Below are 19,257 nucleotides of genomic sequence, written 5' to 3' on the forward strand. Positions count from 1 at the left end.
TCCACTGCCACACAATGAATGACTTTATTGCAGCGCTGAAATTATATTTTGGTGAGAAGCACCAAAATCACACATTTAATTACATAAAACTCATTGAAGAATGATGAAAGGAGCTGGATGTTTATACTGACTCCACCCTTCAGAACTTCCATAACCCTGCTTTAACAGTTCATCCTTCCACACAGCAAGGAGTTGGATGCTACAAGACATGTTTCATATTTTTGGAGACTTTTGTAAACAATTATAATAAATTAGCTCTATAAATTACAGCACATTCTCCTTTAACCCCAGATTAACAAACACTGTTTCAAGTTCTAGGCTCTTTATTATTTCCACAAATAAGTATTTATACAGTGTAAAATTTTCTTATCAAGAAAAATGGCATAAACTTCATAATGGGATTTAACAATTACATCAACCAATACCCTTTACTCAGTTACTGTATATGAGTGATGCATCTGCTCAAACAGTTTTCACTCTTTTTTAATGCATCACAAGTCAGGAGTGTGATGTTGAACCTATCACCACGGTGGGATAGATTTGCAAAAAGTGTTCAAAGAACCACAAGACTTTTATTTAATGTCCCTGATATATGTAAGAGAAGCAAATGGAGGATGCCAGCAGTTCACCAATCAGCGAGTGAGAGACCGTGACAGTTTTGCTTAAATAACTAGAAGTGACTAGATGAGTTAGAGACGCAGATATGAAGCGTTCAAGCATGTGCCTGCTGATTCTGTTTGAAGTCTGCGATTCTGCTCTCCATTAAAGGGCGGAAGTGACGGATCAATCCCTGAGAACAGAGAAATATACATATTATACATTCTCAGTTAAAACATTTATGACGGCTTAGATTAATCGTGGATACATATTTGTAAATATTTTTTCTATTTGAATCAAACTATCTACGGATTCTCAAAAAAAAAATGTAATAATAATAATAATAATAATAATATTTATAAATTACAACTATTCTGCCTTTACCTGAACTGGCCATGCAGCTCCATCTCCCAAAGCGCAGATGGTGTGGCCCTCAATCTGCTTGCTGATCTCCCAGATCATGTCAATCTCTGCTGACTGTGCATCGCCTTTCACAAAGCGCCACATCATCTTATTCATCCAGTCCACTCCTGAGGGGCCCAGAAGAGACAGACAGGTAAATATTCACTGTAATGTAACAAACTATACATGTAAATACTGTTAAATCTGCAGTTTCTTACCCTCTCTGCAAGGAGTGCACTGCCCACAGCTCTCGTGCTTGTAGAATTCAATCAAGCGGGCAATAGCTCGAATAACATCAGTCTATGAAGGGGAAAACTTGTGTGATCAAATGGTCAAACACTCAAATTATCAGACAGGTCTTCTAAATGACCTTCTAAATAATATAAATGCTAATCAGATTTATTACACATTACATTTAAAGGCTACAATGTGGGCATAACATGAAGTAGAACATAGGTATATTTTCACAGAGGTGGCATGAATGCATTTACCCCGCAATTAGAATCGCATTAATAATGGTTTGAGATTAATGGGTTTTAAAAGAGTTCGTCTTTGTCATTCATCTTTCTGAATCATGTTTGTCACCAACTGCATGCAATATAAGATGAAATACAAGTCTGGGCCTGGGTTAATCATTTTAATTCATTTTTTCCATGATTAATCACACCAAATTAACCCGTTAAATGCACAGCCCTAGTTATTTTACAAATCAACTTACTGATTTATCCATGACAATAAGTGCAGCTGTGCCAAGACCGGTCTGGGCCTGAATGAGGGCGTCAAAATCCATGAGAACGGTGTCGCACACGTGGCGTGGGATTAGTGGTGTGGAAGAGCCACCAGGAATAACACACAGAAGATTATCCCAACCACCCCGGACACCTCCTACAGAGATCATATCAATAAAGGCTCAATAATCGTTAAGATCACACATGATTAGACCATGAACAAACCTTTCCATGTACAGATGGAATGATGTCTTACCTGCATGTCTTTCTATCAGCTCTTTCAAAGGTATGGACATCTCTTCTTCCACCGTGCAAGGGTTGTTGACATGGCCTGAAATGTTGAAGAGCTTCGTGCCAGAGTTCCTCTCTCGGCCGAAACTCAGAAACCACGTGCCACCGCGACGGCAGATGGTCGGTGCCACAGCTACGGTCTCAACATTAGCAACGGTTGTTGGACAGCCAAACACACCTGCAAAAAAACACGTCAAATTTGTAACTGGTCATTCTAAGTAAAATGTAACATTTATTTTATACATTATATATATGGTACGGTTCACTTAGAACCGAGGTGCTAGTAAAAAAAAAAAAAAAATTACCAGGTACCAAGTACAAGTACTGTACCCAGTGAAAACCCCCCCAAAAAGGGAACCTTACAGTGCCGTACCATGCGGCGGAAAAACAGCATTATAGAAAATAAAATGTAACATAATATAAATAATACACCAAGAACTTTAATAAAAAAATAGAATTTGTTTGATTCTGACTTACCCACGTCAGCAGGGAAAGGGGGCTTCAGACGAGGTTTTCCCTGTTTTCCCTCGATGGACTCAATGAGGGCCGTCTCCTCTCCGCAGATGTATGCTCCCGCACCGCGCATCACAAACACATCAAAGTCATATCCTGAGCCGCATGCGTTCCTGCCAATCAGCCCTGCTGCATAGGCCTCGTTAATGGCCACCTGAGAGTAAGCACATAAACACACGAGGTCAATACATTACTTCCCTTTACTACTGTGTAGTACATTCTATCACATTTTCTCCAGAATTAATTCCTCTGAATAACAAGAAGATTATGGTTTTTATGTTTTTGAAAGAAGTCTCTTTTACCCACCAGGGCTGGATTTATTTAACCCCAAATATAATAAAATTGCAAAATATTATTTCTATTAAAAATAGTAAATAATGATTTCAACTTTATTTTATTTTGTATTTTAAAAGGTGTACTAAGCGATTTTTCAATTTTTGCCAAACAATGTTGATATTTGAAAGCACCAAAACAAACAGTTATACCCCAACAGGACCTCCCCTATTTTGATAAGTCCGTTAAAAAAGTTAATTTTTTCTTTTAAATCTAGCCAAAACCCATGTGTTGCCCATGTGAAATCACAGTAGCTTTAATTAGTAAACATTTATTATGAAATGACTGCATGTCCATATCAATCCATATTCCAACAATGCGCTGTCACTTTAATTCAGCGCATGCAGCACAGCAAAAATAGACTCGGTACGTAAACGATCGCTGCACTGCTGCAGAAGCACTGCTCCTGGAACGCACTGACGGACCGCAAGCGCGTGCAGTGTGAACGCTGGAATCCGTTAACATGGGTGTGTAAAAAAATATGCAACGCATACGCACTGCAGACGGAGTATGTGTGAAACGGGCGTTAGGGTTGTCGTGATAGATGGTGTTGACAGTGTAACCGGTTTTAAGCTGCGACACCGGTTACATCACTTTCCCACCATGACAACGTCATTTACTTTTTTTAAAGTATTAGTTTTTTCTTAAAATATTTATTTGAATTAAGTAAAAAACAATAATTATAATAATTTAGTTTAAAAGAAAGCATACACTATAATTAAAAATTATATTATATATATGGTTTTATCTTATTTAAACTGTGTAATTTATTTAGGCCTGTTTTATTTTCTTATTCGTTTTAAAAATGTTCTAATATTGGCTGGGCAATAAACGTTTATGGTTCTTATTTGTGTGGTTCCACAGTTTGCCGATTTCCAGGCTATGCCAGTATTACTGGTGTGGTCACACATCGATTACTAGACACGCCCCTTACCACTGATTGGCTGAGAGTGTGTATTGGGACTAGGTGTTTTTCAAAAATCACTTAGTGCACCTTTAATATCCTTGAAAATTTAATTTACTCCTGTGATGGCAAAGCTGAATTTTCTAGAGGCCTTCGATGTCACATGATCCTTCAGAAATAATTCTAATATGCTGATTTGGTGCTCAAGGAACATTTCTTCTTATTATCAATCTTGAAAACAATATTATTTTTGTGGAAATCATGATACATTTTTTACGGGATTCTTTGATGAATAAAGAGTTCTAAATTACAGCATTTAATTGATATATATTTTGAAACATTACATTTGTCATTATAATGTCTCTACTCTCACTTTTGTCCAGTTTAATGCATCCTTGCAAAGAAATAAATTAAAATAAATTATTTCTTTCAAAAAAAATTAAATGGTAGTGTAATGTAATAAAGCTATAACATTAGTGTTTAGTAAATGAATTTAGTAATGAATATTTTAATTGATTTATTAATCAGTATTCTATTCATTATTCAGGTCTTTTGCAGGCTTCACATCAGAAGGATGTCTATGATGCCACTATAGGCAGCTTATTAGGTTCTGTAATGTAGCTTAGCAATAAACAATCTTTCTTCCTGTCTCTTAAAATGAATTCTGTTACAGGTATACGAGGGATCACATCCTTTATTTTTCACCTGCAGATTGGACGACTCATTGTAGAACTCTCCTCGGATGTAGATGTAGGCTGCACGTGCTCCCATGGCCCTGCCAGCCACCAGACAGCCCTCAATCAGCTTGTGGGGATCATTACGCATGATCTCTCTGTCCTTGCAGGTACCGGGCTCTCCTTCGTCAGCATTCACTACTAGATATTTAGGCCTGAGAGGGTAAAAAAAAAGAAAGAAACTTGTATGCTGTTGTGTGACCTGATTTGATCCTAATGAAAAGGGCTAAATGTAGTTCCACTGGCTAAGAATTTACATCAGCGTTTGCAGAGTCATGTGACTTTGTCATGTAACCCAGTAATTGTTGATATGTAAACTACCTGCCATCACTGGGCTTGTTCATGAAGCTCCACTTCATCCCTGTGGGGAATCCAGCACCTCCTCGGCCACGCAGCCCTGAGACCTTAACTTCATTCAGGATCCAGTCCACTCCTTTATCCAAAATCTCCTTGGTCTTGTACCAGTCACCTCTCCTCAGGGCACCCTTCAGCCTGAGATATATGAACAATTCATCACATTTAAAACAAGCATTATGGTGAGGTGACAATCATATCTATGTATACAAACACAAAGGAAGTTAATATGCAGAATTTAATATGGAGTTATGGAGTGTGTGTGTGTGTGAAGCCCGCAATTTGAGATCTAAAACTTGCAATTCTGAGAAAAAAAGAAAAAGTCTGAATTGTGAGACGTGAACTTGCAATTTAAGGAGAAAAGTCTGAACTGTAGATAAAAAGTCATGATTACCTTCTTTTCTTTTTTTTTACCTTCCATACCAAATAGGGAATTTTCAATAGTAAGTTTATCCTGTCTTTAGATATAATTCATAACACAATTTCATATTTTTTACCTCCAGTCATGACGTCCATAAAGGTTAGTGAATATTCTGTCCTGGTCAGCTAGAGGTCCAAATTTGGTCTTCTTTGGTGTTTCCTAAGGGAAACATACTGATTATAGCCCGTTTCATTGATCATTACTTATGCAGAGAGTGGATTTGAGTAACTAGTCACCTGTTGAGCTGTGCTACTGTTGTATCGCACCGGTGTCATGGGGTTTGGGGGAGAGGCAGTGCTGATGGCTACAGAAGAGCGTGATGCACCAGCTGCAACCACAGCAACCGGGGCACGTGAAGCCCCATTGGTGAGAACCCGGCTCAGAACGGGACAACCGAGACAGGACAACATCTTACCTGAAAGAGATGGATCGTACAAAGAGCATTAAAGTCCCCCTCATCACTAAAGCTGTATCACATGTGCACTGTTTACAACTCCAGTCGTTATGATCCATTATTATTAACTAAAACTAAAACTATTCAAAATAGTTTTTGATAATTAAAATAAAGCTAAAATTTAATTAAATATAAATATTAGATACAAATTTCTGGGGGGAAAAATCTATGACAACTAAAATGTTGCTTTTGCAACTAACTGAAATATGTTTAATATAAAGTGTCAAAATGAAATTAAATAGAAATACAAAAAATTTAAAAATACATAAAATTACTAATGATTGAAAAAAAAAAAAACAACAACATAAAAATGATTTCTATTGTTATCGTTGCATTAAATGTTCACAAAATCAAATGTTTGCATGTTTGTTGGGAACACGTCGACCGGGGGGGAAGAACTGAACATCCCAAAATAATAATAGCAAATAAAATTAATTCACAACACAAACTTTTGAGGTTCAACAATGTACCATAATCCATACATGAACTAAAAAGCCCTCAAAATGCATCAAAACTTCAGACAAGAGAAAAGTTAACGCAGAGATGGAAAGTGTAAATAGTTCAGCTGCGGCAATAAAAACACACATCCATATAGATCAAAGAGAGCCTCTATATTAAACATCATTACATAAACACACAAGCTAAACTCCACAGTGACCTCCACGATCATCATGTCACTTGCGACATTGCACGACGTTATTGTTTGAATTTATTTTAAAGAAGGTATATGAGGTTGTCAAAAACTGAGAAACTCAACAAAAGAACGCAAACCTTGATTAAAATGAGAAAAATCAAGCAAAAAAGCATAACCGCTGCTTACCTTCGTGATCTCCCTGGATCAGCGTTATAAAATGTAAGCGGAAGGAATATAGCGCCAGACCCGGATGTAATAACGGTTTTGACCTGTTGTGTGTAGAGGCGCTGTTGCATGTAAAATAAAAAAAAGGTTAATGTAAAATAAAGCCTTAAAGCCTTTAAATACCCCTTAATAAATTAATAAAATAAACACTGATATATGTGTCAACCTTAAGATACTTCATTTGATATTCCGTTATCTAGCAATACAATTTTAAGTCTGGTTTAATTGTTCAAATAATATTTCTACTTAGTCAAATAACGTTACTTCATAGTCTCATTATTTCTCCCCAATTATAAATAGTACAAACCACTTAATTTGGTTTGAAGTGCAGTTTTATTTAGTGTTTAGTATGAAAAGAATTTAAAAAAGGAAATTGTAATTCCCCGTAAATAATAATGGCACATTAAGCTGGTAAACGTAATATATTCTACCAAACAGTATGTAGACTTATGCACAGTGACTGTATTTATCAGTTAATAATATACATTAATAATATATTGGCATATGAAAGACATCAAATTAACATTAATATTCAAAATCTCAGTTGTTTTGCCATAATACTCCTCATTCATCTCTATAATTTGACACATTATGTGGGGTAATATATATTTCTTTTTTTTTCTTTCCAACCACAGAGAAGAGTAGAGATGTTACTAACAAAACATAATCTAACATTAATATATCATCTGCTCCTAAGTAAATACATATATTTTAAAGCACATTTGAAAACAAATCATAACCGATTATTACAGACAAGAAAGGGCTCAGGCCAAACGGAAATGAGTTTAATCAGTGATTATGTGACTCATATTGTTTAATACTTTAATTTGAAGTTAAGAGGACAATGGGGAGATGTTCAAGCTCATCCATGTCTTTCAGTTAGCAGACATCTTTTCTTACAGTGCATGATTCTTAAGTGCTCAGTGTTGATCCGGAAAGCAGATAGAATGCACTATAATATTGTATTATAAAACAACTAATAGAAATATTATTTTCATTGGTTTAGCTTGATTTGACTATCCGTTTGCCTCCATAAGGAATCAATGATACATCTAGAGACCTTTCACCAGCAGCACAACAATAATGAAAGCTTGGGTAAGTGCAACACTGTTACGTGCTGGTGGCTGGTTTAAATAAAAGCAGTGTCAAAGACATCAAGATTAAAGAGTTAAACACTGAGTTGTACAGAGTTACCATATTCAAATCCATCGTGGATATATTTTGCTAAATGCAAAATTTAAAGGGAGCAATTCCTTGACTAAGGGCGACTATTACTTAGCTTAGTAGAAATTAATTTTATTGTATCGTTAATGTAGTTGTATTATAATATATATTGCTGCATATACATGTTTTACCACATTCATCGAGGTCCCTGCTAAAGTAATGGTTTCTGACTGAAATGAATTACATGAATCTAGTATCTCAAAAGTCAATAAAACTTTATCAAAACTACAGGACTGATATTGTTTATTTTTATGTTCCAATACATTTCAATGTCAAATTAAGAATAAGAAATAACTATTTGAATTAGATAAATCACACCATACTGCAACTGTACATTGTCATTTAAGTCAATTATATGGATACTGTAACACCATGGTTTTTTCTATATTCAGTCATTTTCGGTGAGTCTGTCAAAGTTCAATAAGAATAAGAATCCATTAGTCCCCATCGTCCTCCACACTCTTGTGTGAACGCACAATGCTGTTTCCCTCACGCTCCAGACGGTCCACCGCTACGCTCTCAAACGCCCTCCTCATTAACGGATTCTCCTCTAAGACCTCATTAAAGCTGCTCACACTCAGTGAATAAAGTCTGCAGTACGTGTTGGCTCTGACACTGGCTGTACGACGTCCACGGGTCAGCAGACAGATCTCTAGAAAAGAACATCTGTTGTAACATCTGTGTATAAAGCTAACACTTTTTTATCTTGTGAAAGCAAGGAAAAATCAAACTCACCCCCGAAGTAGCAGCCGTCATTCAGTTTCTTCACTTTTTTGTCATGAGTTATCACACTGACGCAGCCATGCTGAATGAAGTACATTTTACGACCAAGCGTCCCTTCACGGATGATTATATCACCCGGCTGAAAGACCTCGAAGCGTAACTTTGTGAGGAGCACTGTGACGAAGTGAGGATCAGCATTCGCAAAGAGAGGCATATTAGCCACCAGCTCACGGCAGTTATAGTTCACTATCTCCTGCAGGTCACACACACAATACAAGATGGATTAGGAATACTATTGTAATCTACCAATCCACTGGACAGTTTAGTTCTGACCTAAGATTAATTTTATGGATAAAGATTTGTCATTTTTAGTTGAGGCATGCTAAGATATAATGAGACACAAAACCTTGTAACCTTTATGACATTAACCAAAATGCTTTTTCAATATTTATTATATACATTTATATAAAGGTGGAGCAAGTTACATGAAAGATCTGACCAAAACATGAAAGAGGAAATAGAAGAGAAACCTCTTTTAGCGGGTCACTGAGTTCTTCGAGGATATTTTCCTCGTCAAACATCTTTCCCTGGAAGCGGTGCTCATAATAATCATGGATCCTCTGCCTCATGTCAGCCGGCAACTTGTGGAAGGACATGTACTGTTCCACTTGTTTGTACTGTAACAAACCAAACAACAAAACTGTTGACAAGGGAGGGTTGGAGACTCAAAAATGCTTTATTGAGAAACTAGTACCTTCTCTTGATACTGACGATGGGAAGCATCCAAGGACTGGATAAGGTTAGTGGCATTGCCCAGGAACATGGCATAACAGGTGGCACCAACAATCATGCTGATCATTGTGAGCCACACATCAGTTGTTCCCTCAGGTGCCTGAGCACCATATCCTATACACAACATATGGCTCATGGCCATAAAAAGGGCATAGGAGTATTGGACATCCCAAGTGGCATTCTGACAGAGAAAGACATTGGAAATTTTAAGCAAAATGTAGAAGTTTAAGATTTTGATTAAGTGCATTTTCTGTTTGCTAATGGTTTAATGTGTCTTTGAGACACTACCCAAGATCTTCAAACATACCACCATGTTGTTTTTGGAGACCCAGCAGTTTGATGGGAAATCTTGCAACATGGGCACCATGAACTGCATGCAGCCATCCCAGTGACACAGCAGGAGCATCATTCCAATCAGATTCACTATGCGAACTACTGCGCTTGCAAGGTCATAGGTCATATGGAAGATCTATAAAAAAAAAGATGATAGATCTACAGTCAGCACTAGAAGATGGAGCCACATTTACTGTTGCTTGGTGAATTCTCACAGGCAAAATTCAGTCACTTCAATCCGCTTGAATCTTGACGTATTGAATGCTGTTTCCGGTTCTAAACCCTACCCATTTCAATTGAGAGTACAGTCTCAACAACCTTTATGAGCACGGTTTATTCATATCACACATTTAAGCTAAGCACGGAACAAAGGGTTATTTAATGTGTTGATGTAAGTTTCACTGAAAAAGGAAGTTTGGGTGAGACATATTGAGTGGATCATCCCCTTTTTTATAAGTAGCGTAATTTTGTTTACATCGCAGCCCACCAAAGCAGCATTTAAATCTTGTGACACCAATAGTAAAAAAAAAAATAAGTCTACTAGATTCCCCCTTCATATTAAATATACAACGGTTACTTAAAAATAGATATCATTTTCAGTAAAAGAGTATGAAAAACGTAATATATGTTATCTCTTCTCCTCATTATTGCTCTTAATACTGTAGAATTCAACCAATCAGATGACGACTTCAAAACTCCTGAAGTGTTTTCAATTTTGTGTAACATATGCATCAAACGGTCTGTGGGCATTGGATCTGAGACTGAGGTTGAGACTATTGCTCTGTATTGGTAAACAACGCATCCGTTTCAATGTGCAGGAGTGTTTTGTGATTGTAGCGACATGTAACTTAGCTTTGTTTTTCTGCTGGAATCTCTATACTACTTTTACATTGTTTGTTTTTAATGTAAACCGCTAGCACAGCGTCTTAGCATTCAGTTAACGTGTTAGCTTGTCATTTACATTTAGCATTTCCTACCGTTTTTTTTCTCTCTCGCTCTATTTCTTTTTTCTCTCTCTTACTCTGTTTTTCACGCGTTCATTAAACAACTGTGGTACATCATTCAATAATCACAGTGAGTCATGGCTTCTTCTCCTGTTCTTGTCACTTGCACTGCTTGCCACATGTATAGTGTAGACTTCTCTGTCAGCAGCAAGTGATTAATGGGATAAATGCAGGGAAATAGTTCAGCTGATGGGAGTCGCAAGTCGGAGATCAACAAAAATATAATTAAAGAGGTGTGTGAACCTGCAAGTTCGATGTCAGACACTGTAATATGTTCTGGTCCTCTCCCTGTTTATCGCGGTGATGAGATACACAGCAGACTGTTGTCTCTTAATGGATGGATGTCTAAGTGGTGCCCGCAGAATAACATTGTTTTCATAGACAATTGGACAAGTTTTTGGGGCAGACCTGACCTGTTAAAAAAAGATGGTCTTCATCCCTCCACTGACTTAACCAACCGTCTGCTATCCGCCTCACATCAGAAGTCAGTAAAAATCACATAGAGAATCCTACACCTAGATATCATACTATAGATACTGCGTCTGTTCCCCGAACTAGCTAGTACAAAAAACATCCAAAACAACTTAAGGGTAACAATTGAATTAATGTTCAACAAGTAAAACACAGATAATACACAAAATACAGATAAACAAATGATAAAGCTTGGCTAAATTAATATTTGGTCTCCTTCTACACTACTTTATTACTTTAAATTAGTCTACACCCCAAGATTACCGTTGTAAACATGAGCCGCATTCAAAAGGTAAAGGGTGAGGTGTTGCTACAATTTATAGTAATATTTATAAACTATGGTTTCAAGAAAAATTCATTTGAAGTGATGGTGCTTGAATTAATGGTGCATTATATAGAGAAGTAAGTGTTAATGATACATATCCCCTGTGATGTTTGTACTGGGTACTGTATAAAGGTCACCAGGGTACCATACAGACTTTATCAAAGAATTTGATGATTTTAACTGCTGGCTACAGTTAAAGTTTTAATTGTTGGGGATTTTAATATCCATTTTGATAATGAAAAATATGCATTAGGATCAGCATTTATAAACATACTGAACTCTACTGGGGTCAGGCAAAACGTAATGACCTACTCATTATCGTAATCATACTTTAGATTTAATACTGTCATATGGAATTGATGTTATTGGCATTGAAGTGATAATCTCGGATCATTATCTGGTTTTGTGTATACTCCATATAGCTAAAGCTGCAAATTCAACTCCTTGTTACAAATATGGTAGAAGCATCACTTCCACAACAAAAGACTACTTTGTAAATAATCTTCCTGAGCTGTCTCAATACCTCAACAAATCCAATAGTTCAGAAAACATGATGTAACAAAGTATGGGCTCTCTCTTTCCTAGCACTTTAGATATGGTTGCTCCTTAAAGACGATTAAGGAAAAAACTCCAACACTGTGGTATAACGAACACAATCGCACCTTAAAGAGAGCAGCCCAGAAAATGGAGCACAGCTGGAAGAAAGGTATTTGTATTGCATGGAGGGAAAGTACTTCTACTTATAAAAAAGCTGTAAAAACTGCTAGATCTGGTTACTTTTTATCTTTTTTAGAGAAAAACAAACACATACCCCAGAATTTATTCAATTCAGTGGCTAAATAAAAAAAATAAAGCATCAACAGGTACAAACATTCCCAACAGCACAGCTGTAATGACGTTATGAACATCTTTTCTTCCAATATCAATTCCATGCATTCTCTACTATAAGACAGGAAAACTTGCCTAAACTTTTCAAACCATCAAAACCAACAACATGTATGTTAGACCCGATTCCATCTAAGCTACTAAAGTAACACTATAAAGCCATTCAAAATAAACTAAATAAAAATTCGTTTAAATTACTCCAAATAAAAATTAATCTTGATATTTGCTAAAAATTACAGAATTAGTAAATTACCGGTGCATTTGAACTTTAACCTTAATTGATTGTTATATGTTGGCAAATGTAAAAAACACTAAAAACTCTGTTTTAAAAAGAAGTATTGCTCATCATGTATATTAACAACAAACATGGACGTTTGTTATGGATAGACAATTGCTTGTCATTGGAATATTGTTGTGCTTGATTTGCAACAAGTCATTCTAAAAATCTCTGTCATAGTGCATTTTATTGTTTCCCTCAGACAAAAGTCAAATTTCCTTTTCTATTCTAGTCTCGATTTCCTCTATCCTTTTCTCTTCCTGTTCTTTTGCTCACCTCTTCCCATTGATGAATGTAACGTATAAGTCTGGATAAGCGCAACAATCTGAGCAGACTGAGGATCTTGGTGAAGCGGACGATGCGCAAAGCCCTGGCAGTGCGGTACACCTCTGCTGACTCAAGCCGGGCTTCTATATCCACCACCAGGAAGATGTAGTCTACCGGAATGGAGGAGATGAAGTCCACCAGAAACCAGCCTCGAAGGTAACGCCGACTGATCACTTGTGGGTCCAGGATGATTTGGGTGTTGTCTCCTTCAATAATACCAGTACGAAAGTTGAAGACAAGGTCAGCCAGGAAGAGGGTGTCCGAGGCCACGTTGAAGGTGATCCACGGCAGTGTGTTCTGATCCTCAAAGAAGGTGATGCCCCATGGCAGAATGACGAGGTTGCCCATCATCAGGCACAGCATCACCAAGTCCCAATAGAACCTGTGTGTGAAGATGCATGATATAAAGAAAAAAAGATGGATTCTAGAGTAGGTACATTAAAATTCATAACTACAAATCAACCATGTGATTCAAATTAAAGGATGGACCAATGTAACAATATATTTAATATCACTATTTTTATATATTATGGCCGATAACTGATAAATAGTAAATATTACAATTCTACACTATTTTCTCAAAATAAATAACAAATAAAATACTAAAAACTAAAATCACTAGTGGAAGTAGGCATCACAGTATTATATTGTACAGTATGAAAAATGGATATTCACTTTGAGTTGATGTATTTTGCTATATTTAACTTATATTTATAAATTCTTAGTGTTCTTAAATATTAATGTAAAAGAGCATAAGATGACTAACCTAAATGTAAAAATATGCCAAATGAGAGGCGAAATTAAAAATTGAATACTAGACAAAGAATATAAGAAAAACATAAGAAAATGTTATCCTTTATTTCTTATGGTTTAAAGATCCAGGCTGATAACCTTAAGGTCGCTGGTTTGAACCAGTCTTTCAGAGTGCTATAGGGTGACTGTCCCTGTAATGTAATAAGACACTATCCTATGCCAACATCACACGTTTCGTGGAAATAAATTAAATCAACCCCACATGTTTGCCGATAACTAAAAGTTTTTCTAAGAAACAAATATGTGACCCTAAAGCATGTCTGGTGTTACAAATGAAACCATCATGGACAAAGTTTGATTTAAATGCTCAAGTGCAAAATAAGACATTCATTCAAATAAGTATTGACAACTTTGAGCAAACAGAATAAATATGTCAATTACATGTGTTGCAAAACATTCCTCTCCATGTTAATGAAGTGGTAATGGGGACGTCATGAATGTACTGTATTGTATGCGACTGATTTAAACTGAGATATGCACCCTTTTACGCACTACCATACATGTGCTGGGTGGTTTGAAGTTTCAATCTGTGGTCTTATTCTCCAAAGTTAAATTTTAGACATATTAAGCACATATCAGTCTTATACTCATTAGTCAACTACTCGTCAGCTAAACAAAAAGATTCAAGTTGTAACATATTTTCCCCAGTAAAAAAGTGCAAAAGTAAAAATCCCAGATTAAAACAAATGTATAATAATAGAAAAAAAATTCTACAATTATCTACAATTACATTTAAATTATTCTCAATTATGTGCTTCATCACATTTTCTATTAGAAATATACATATAGCAGTACTGTTATCATTAACTAAAAATATGTTTAACATATTTATACATTTAATATGTTAACTGAAATAAAGTATTAAACAAAAAACTTAAACCTATTTTACCTAAATTAGTAGCCAAGGCAACATTTAAATTTTTCATTTGGTTTAAGTTGAAGTAGGAAAATTACAAAAAATTTAATTCAAATATATTACAAACTAAATAGACACATTTTAAAAATGATTTATTATAAATTATATTTTTGTCATCATCACGTTCTCCTGTTAAAAAGAGTAAAAGTAGACATTAACAAAATAGTGTTGCATGTTATCTGTAAGTATAGAGTGGAAGTAAAGTAATAAGCAGCTCACTTGGAAATTTAGGTAAAACAGTTGATAAAACAGCAGTACTTTGCTCAAGGGTTTGTTTAACTGTATCTAAAAAGAAGATTTGCACATGAAACAAATTATGGTAAAATAAGACGTGTAGCTGCATGGTGATTCTATTGCCTCACTAAATTGGATTAAAGACTTAAAAATTTTGATTTTGATCTCCTACTTATGCACACAATTCTTTTCTCTTGGGACTCTGTGTATGAAAAATTGAGTTCCTATTACCGATAATGTCTTGTTTTAAAAAAAAAATAAAAATCTGTTTATCCCTTTACCTCTTGCTGCTTTCTCTGTGTATGTGTTTCAGAAGAAGAACATCAACCTGACACTGTAACCAAGTGGGTCTTTCCAGCCCATCCATGAACGCTGATACCCTTTCCAGCTAATGGTAACTATAGAAAGGAAAGCGCTGTAACTGACCTGTGTTGTATTGTGTTTTTCTGAGCTGGTTCAAAGGTTTGTGCTTTAAGGTCATGATTTGAGACGTAAGTGCTTGTGGACATTGTATGATTATTGACAGCAAAGAAATTGACATGTAAAACTAAGGTGTTTTCTAACATCACAGAGATTCTCTATTGTTATACATCAACCACTCTGTTTTTTTGTTTTGTTTAAAAAAAAAATAATTTCCCATATGATGCTAGGTCCACCCTCAAGTTTCTATAAAACTCTGGTTCCAGGAGCCTCTTATGCATTTAGTTTTTCAACAATTGTATTATCTATTAGGTAAAAATCTTAATTCTGAATCAACATTGTATAATCTGAGCAACCAAAATGTCACACTGTGAAAGACTAATAGTGAAGCACCATTAATAATTGTTGACAGTGGATTCTGTAAAAGTTCAACACTGCAAAAAAAAAAATTCCTTTGTTGACATGACAAAGTTTGCATCATTGTAACAATTACGGTTTATATTAATTAAAAGATCTCATGCACTTTATCTAGTTCAGAAAAAGTTCAATGCAAATTCTTCTTCTTTTTTTTTTTTAATTATTCACAATTAAGTGCTTCATCGTAATCTTTTCTATTTTCAAAGAGCAGTATTGTTATCGTTAACTAAAACAAAATATGTAAAAAAAATGTGTTAACTGAAATAAAACTTTCTTAGTTAGTAACTAAGGCAACATTTAAAATTTGAAGTGTTGAAGCATGTCTAAGTTGATGTATGAAAATTACTAAAACCAAAAATAAAACCTAAATAGAATTTGTTTTCTATTTTTAATTTAAAAAAGTACCTAAAAATACAAAAAAATTAAATAAATCCAAATATTAAGAAATACTATAATACTATCAATTATACTCAGATAACACTGGAAGAAGTGTTAAATGAAAACTCATTAATGAAATACTTCAAATGCCACACAAAGTTAACAATCAACTGACCAGTTTACCAACTAACTCATCCTGACATCAACAAGATAATAAGCTACAAAAGGTAGCAGCAAAACAAACAGCAGCTGTGCAAATAAAACTAGCAAACATAATTATAACCGCCCCAATGCATGCTGGGATGAGGTCGAACAGATCAGTACCACAAACCCATTTTTTTCAATAGCCTGCTTGGACTGAACAAACACAATAGCATGACTGTATTACTGTTGACTTCACTTAAAAGTTAAGAGTATTTAAAATATATATAAGAAAAGAAAAAAAAAAGCTGCAGCATTCATTTAGTTCCTAAAAATGACTATGCTCAAATAAATTTGCTTATTTACTTGATTTAAGACTACTGCTACATTCACAATAACAGTACCCTTGTTGGATGATCTGCCAAGTCATATTTTCCCTTTCCCCTGCGTCACTCACCTGAAGTTACTATATGGATGTATAATCCAAACCCCAAATGACTTGACCCGTTGCTGTTCAGCTGCAACACCCGTTGCACTCCCAAACATTCGGAGTGAGAACTTGTTAACCCCTGGCTGCAGCAAGGAGCTGAACTGTCTCTGGAGAAATGTAGACGGGACAGTGAAGACCCTTTCTTCTGATTCGGATGGCTGAGGGGCTCCCGCAGGCCCTGCGGACTCTGCCATGGCTTTGTCGAGGTGAGGCGGTGTGGATGTGGTCACGGTGGTGGTGGTGGTGGTTGCTGTTGTGCCATCTAACCCTGTGGTCACCTCAAGGGACTTTGAGGTGGGACTGGCCCTGGAGTCTGTGCATTCCTGGTGGTTCACAGCAGACAGCAGCCTTCGGCTCACATCCTCTCCTCCTCGCAGTAAAGTCCTCGAAGAGGAACGCCAGTTGCTTAGAGAGAAGCCGCTTCTGGAGCAGAGCTTCGAGTCACCATTTGAAGCAGGAGGCTGTCCATCACCGTCCATAATTCAGATCTGTTGTTAATGCAGGTTCAGGGTGATGACTAGTTTGGCAGATGGGAGTCTCAAGAAGAGCATGAGGACATGATGCTTTCCACATTCAGAATCCTTTTGTATTTGGAAACCATGTTCAGGTTTGTATACAAAAACTTTTTTTAATAAATAGGTCTTAATTTGATTTTAACACATGCTTTAGATGAATGTAGTTGTTAAGTTTTCTTTAAATAGTCTACTCATAATGCGAACTTAACCTTCTTTTTAAAACTCATAGTTTTTTCATAGAAACTTACGAGGAGAATCCATCCGCCCTCGAAAAGTTCCTCTGGGAATAAGTGCATTTATTGTCAATATTATTCCCCCGTATACACTTTCCACTCATAAACCGTGTCGCGCGCTGGCAAAACCTCCTCAGAATGAGCGCGCGGGTTGTCTTGTCGTCAAATCACGCGTCAGTCAGGGAACGCGATGAAACTCGATGAGGTTTGTGTATAATCGGCTTCTTGATAGCAGGCGTTGTTTTTATCTCCCTCTCTGCTGACACCTGCGTGTTATCTATTCAACAAGCTGTCGGGATGTGGGTAATGGGCGGGGCCAACCTTTACTAGAAGACACTGAATCCGCTGAAGGCTCACAGGTGTATTTACCTGAGGCTGCTGTGAGCTTTAGAAATACATTCTGCGCGTGTGCAGAAATATACTGTATGCATGTTTAAGGAACACATTCATTTAAAAAAGGTTTTTATTTCTTTATTTGTGTGTTTAGTCTGTTGTTCATTAACAGTAAATTAATTTTAAAACGTATTATTTATGTATGAATGTTTTATTTACAGTCTAAAATTTGTATTTATTTCATATTTTATTTTTATGTATTTTCTCTAGTAGGCTATTACTATTTAAAAATGTAGTATGTATGACTATTTAAAATACGCAATGTTTTATTTTAACTTTACTAATGTGTTATGGATTTATGGATTTATTTATAATATATTGTATTTTTTGTAAATACTTTTTTTAAGGTTTTGCTTTTCACTTTTGTTTGTTGGTTTCAAGAATGTAGTTTAAACCCCTCATAAATGGAATACTTTTGTGAATTCTGTACTCCAAATAAATTTTAATATGATACTTTTGCTATAGCTTTAGGGACATTAAACGGAAATGTAAAAAAAAATAAAAAAGCATTAATATCAGGTCGCAGCACATTTTTATTGGGGCAAATTGTCACGTGTGTTGTAGTAGGCTAATTTTTTTAATTAATTACTCGTAATGGTCTTTTATCCCAAACAATGGTTGAATGTTTTTGCATGTTACCTTTTCCATTAATTAATTTTCATTAATTGTTTTACTGTTTAAAATTAGCTGAAAGCTATTTGGCCTACCTATTTAAATATCTATAAGATAATTTTCTTTTTTCTCAGCGTCAAAACTGCAGGATTCAATTGTGACTATTACCCCATACAGTGTGATTATGTGTGATAGTATGGGTTCATTAAAGGAAAGTAAATGATCAGTATCTTGTTTGTGAAAAAATTGTGGAAACGTTTTTTTTTTGTATCCAAGACTAAGGTATTACGTCTAAAAAAATAATTTTCTTTAAAAAGTTAAAAAAAAAAAAATTAAATACCCAATAAAAAGTGTGATAACTAGCCCCAGCGTTGTTTATTCTTGGCCTATCATTGCTCACATATGGGCATCTTTAAATTCAGTGACTTCAACGTATGGTATCTTGTTTCGACGACTGTCAATCCTGTAAAGTGCTGAGTATCATGTTCCTGAGACTGAGCATTAGTGAGATGCTTTACCTTCGGAAAACATGAGGAAATAATTAAAGACATGGTCTTTGCTGTACACATGCTTTCTAAAGAGGTGGGGAACATGTTCTCGGTCATGTCCTGAAGTGTTTATCCAAAGTGTACTTAACTGCCTTGCGTAAATACAGCACCAGGGTCGATTGTTTGTTAGTTTTGTTCACATACAGAACTTGAAAAATGAAAAATTCAGGTCAAATTATCTGCAAAATGATTAAAT

General features: G+C 35.7%; 2 protein-coding genes across 4 annotated transcripts; both read right to left on the bottom strand.

Moving 5' to 3' along the window:
• ndufv1 (NADH:ubiquinone oxidoreductase core subunit V1) lies at positions 1–6,590 on the bottom strand. Its single transcript, XM_052533937.1, has 11 exons — positions 6,552–6,590; positions 5,514–5,692; positions 5,354–5,436; positions 4,824–4,994; positions 4,474–4,657; positions 2,496–2,685; positions 1,984–2,196; positions 1,718–1,884; positions 1,218–1,299; positions 982–1,127; positions 1–790 (listed from the first exon to the last, which is right to left on the bottom strand). The coding sequence occupies exons 2-11, from the start codon at positions 5,685–5,687 to the stop codon at positions 713–715; spliced, it is 1,488 nt and encodes a 495-aa protein (XP_052389897.1). The 5' UTR covers positions 5,688–5,692; positions 6,552–6,590; the 3' UTR covers positions 1–712.
• A 1,450-nt stretch (positions 6,591–8,040) lies between these two features.
• On the bottom strand, positions 8,041–17,813 carry LOC127935013 (potassium/sodium hyperpolarization-activated cyclic nucleotide-gated channel 2). 3 transcript variants are annotated; one of them, XM_052532595.1, is made up of 8 exons: positions 17,524–17,789; positions 16,728–17,248; positions 12,901–13,333; positions 9,637–9,798; positions 9,292–9,510; positions 9,068–9,214; positions 8,550–8,790; positions 8,041–8,466 (listed from the first exon to the last, which is right to left on the bottom strand). In XM_052532595.1, the coding sequence occupies exons 2-8, from the start codon at positions 17,237–17,239 to the stop codon at positions 8,252–8,254; spliced, it is 1,929 nt and encodes a 642-aa protein (XP_052388555.1). In that variant the 5' UTR covers positions 17,240–17,248; positions 17,524–17,789; the 3' UTR covers positions 8,041–8,251. The 3 variants fall into 3 exon arrangements, with proteins under 3 accessions (XP_052388555.1, XP_052388554.1, XP_052388557.1); XM_052532594.1 differs by having other exon boundaries at positions 16,728–17,341; XM_052532597.1 differs by having other exon boundaries at positions 16,728–17,813.
• Between the last annotated feature and the right edge of the window lie 1,444 nt (positions 17,814–19,257).

This window comes from Carassius gibelio, chromosome A19, assembly GCF_023724105.1.
Source record: "Carassius gibelio isolate Cgi1373 ecotype wild population from Czech Republic chromosome A19, carGib1.2-hapl.c, whole genome shotgun sequence".
Taxonomy (NCBI): Eukaryota; Metazoa; Chordata; class Actinopteri; order Cypriniformes; family Cyprinidae; genus Carassius; species Carassius gibelio.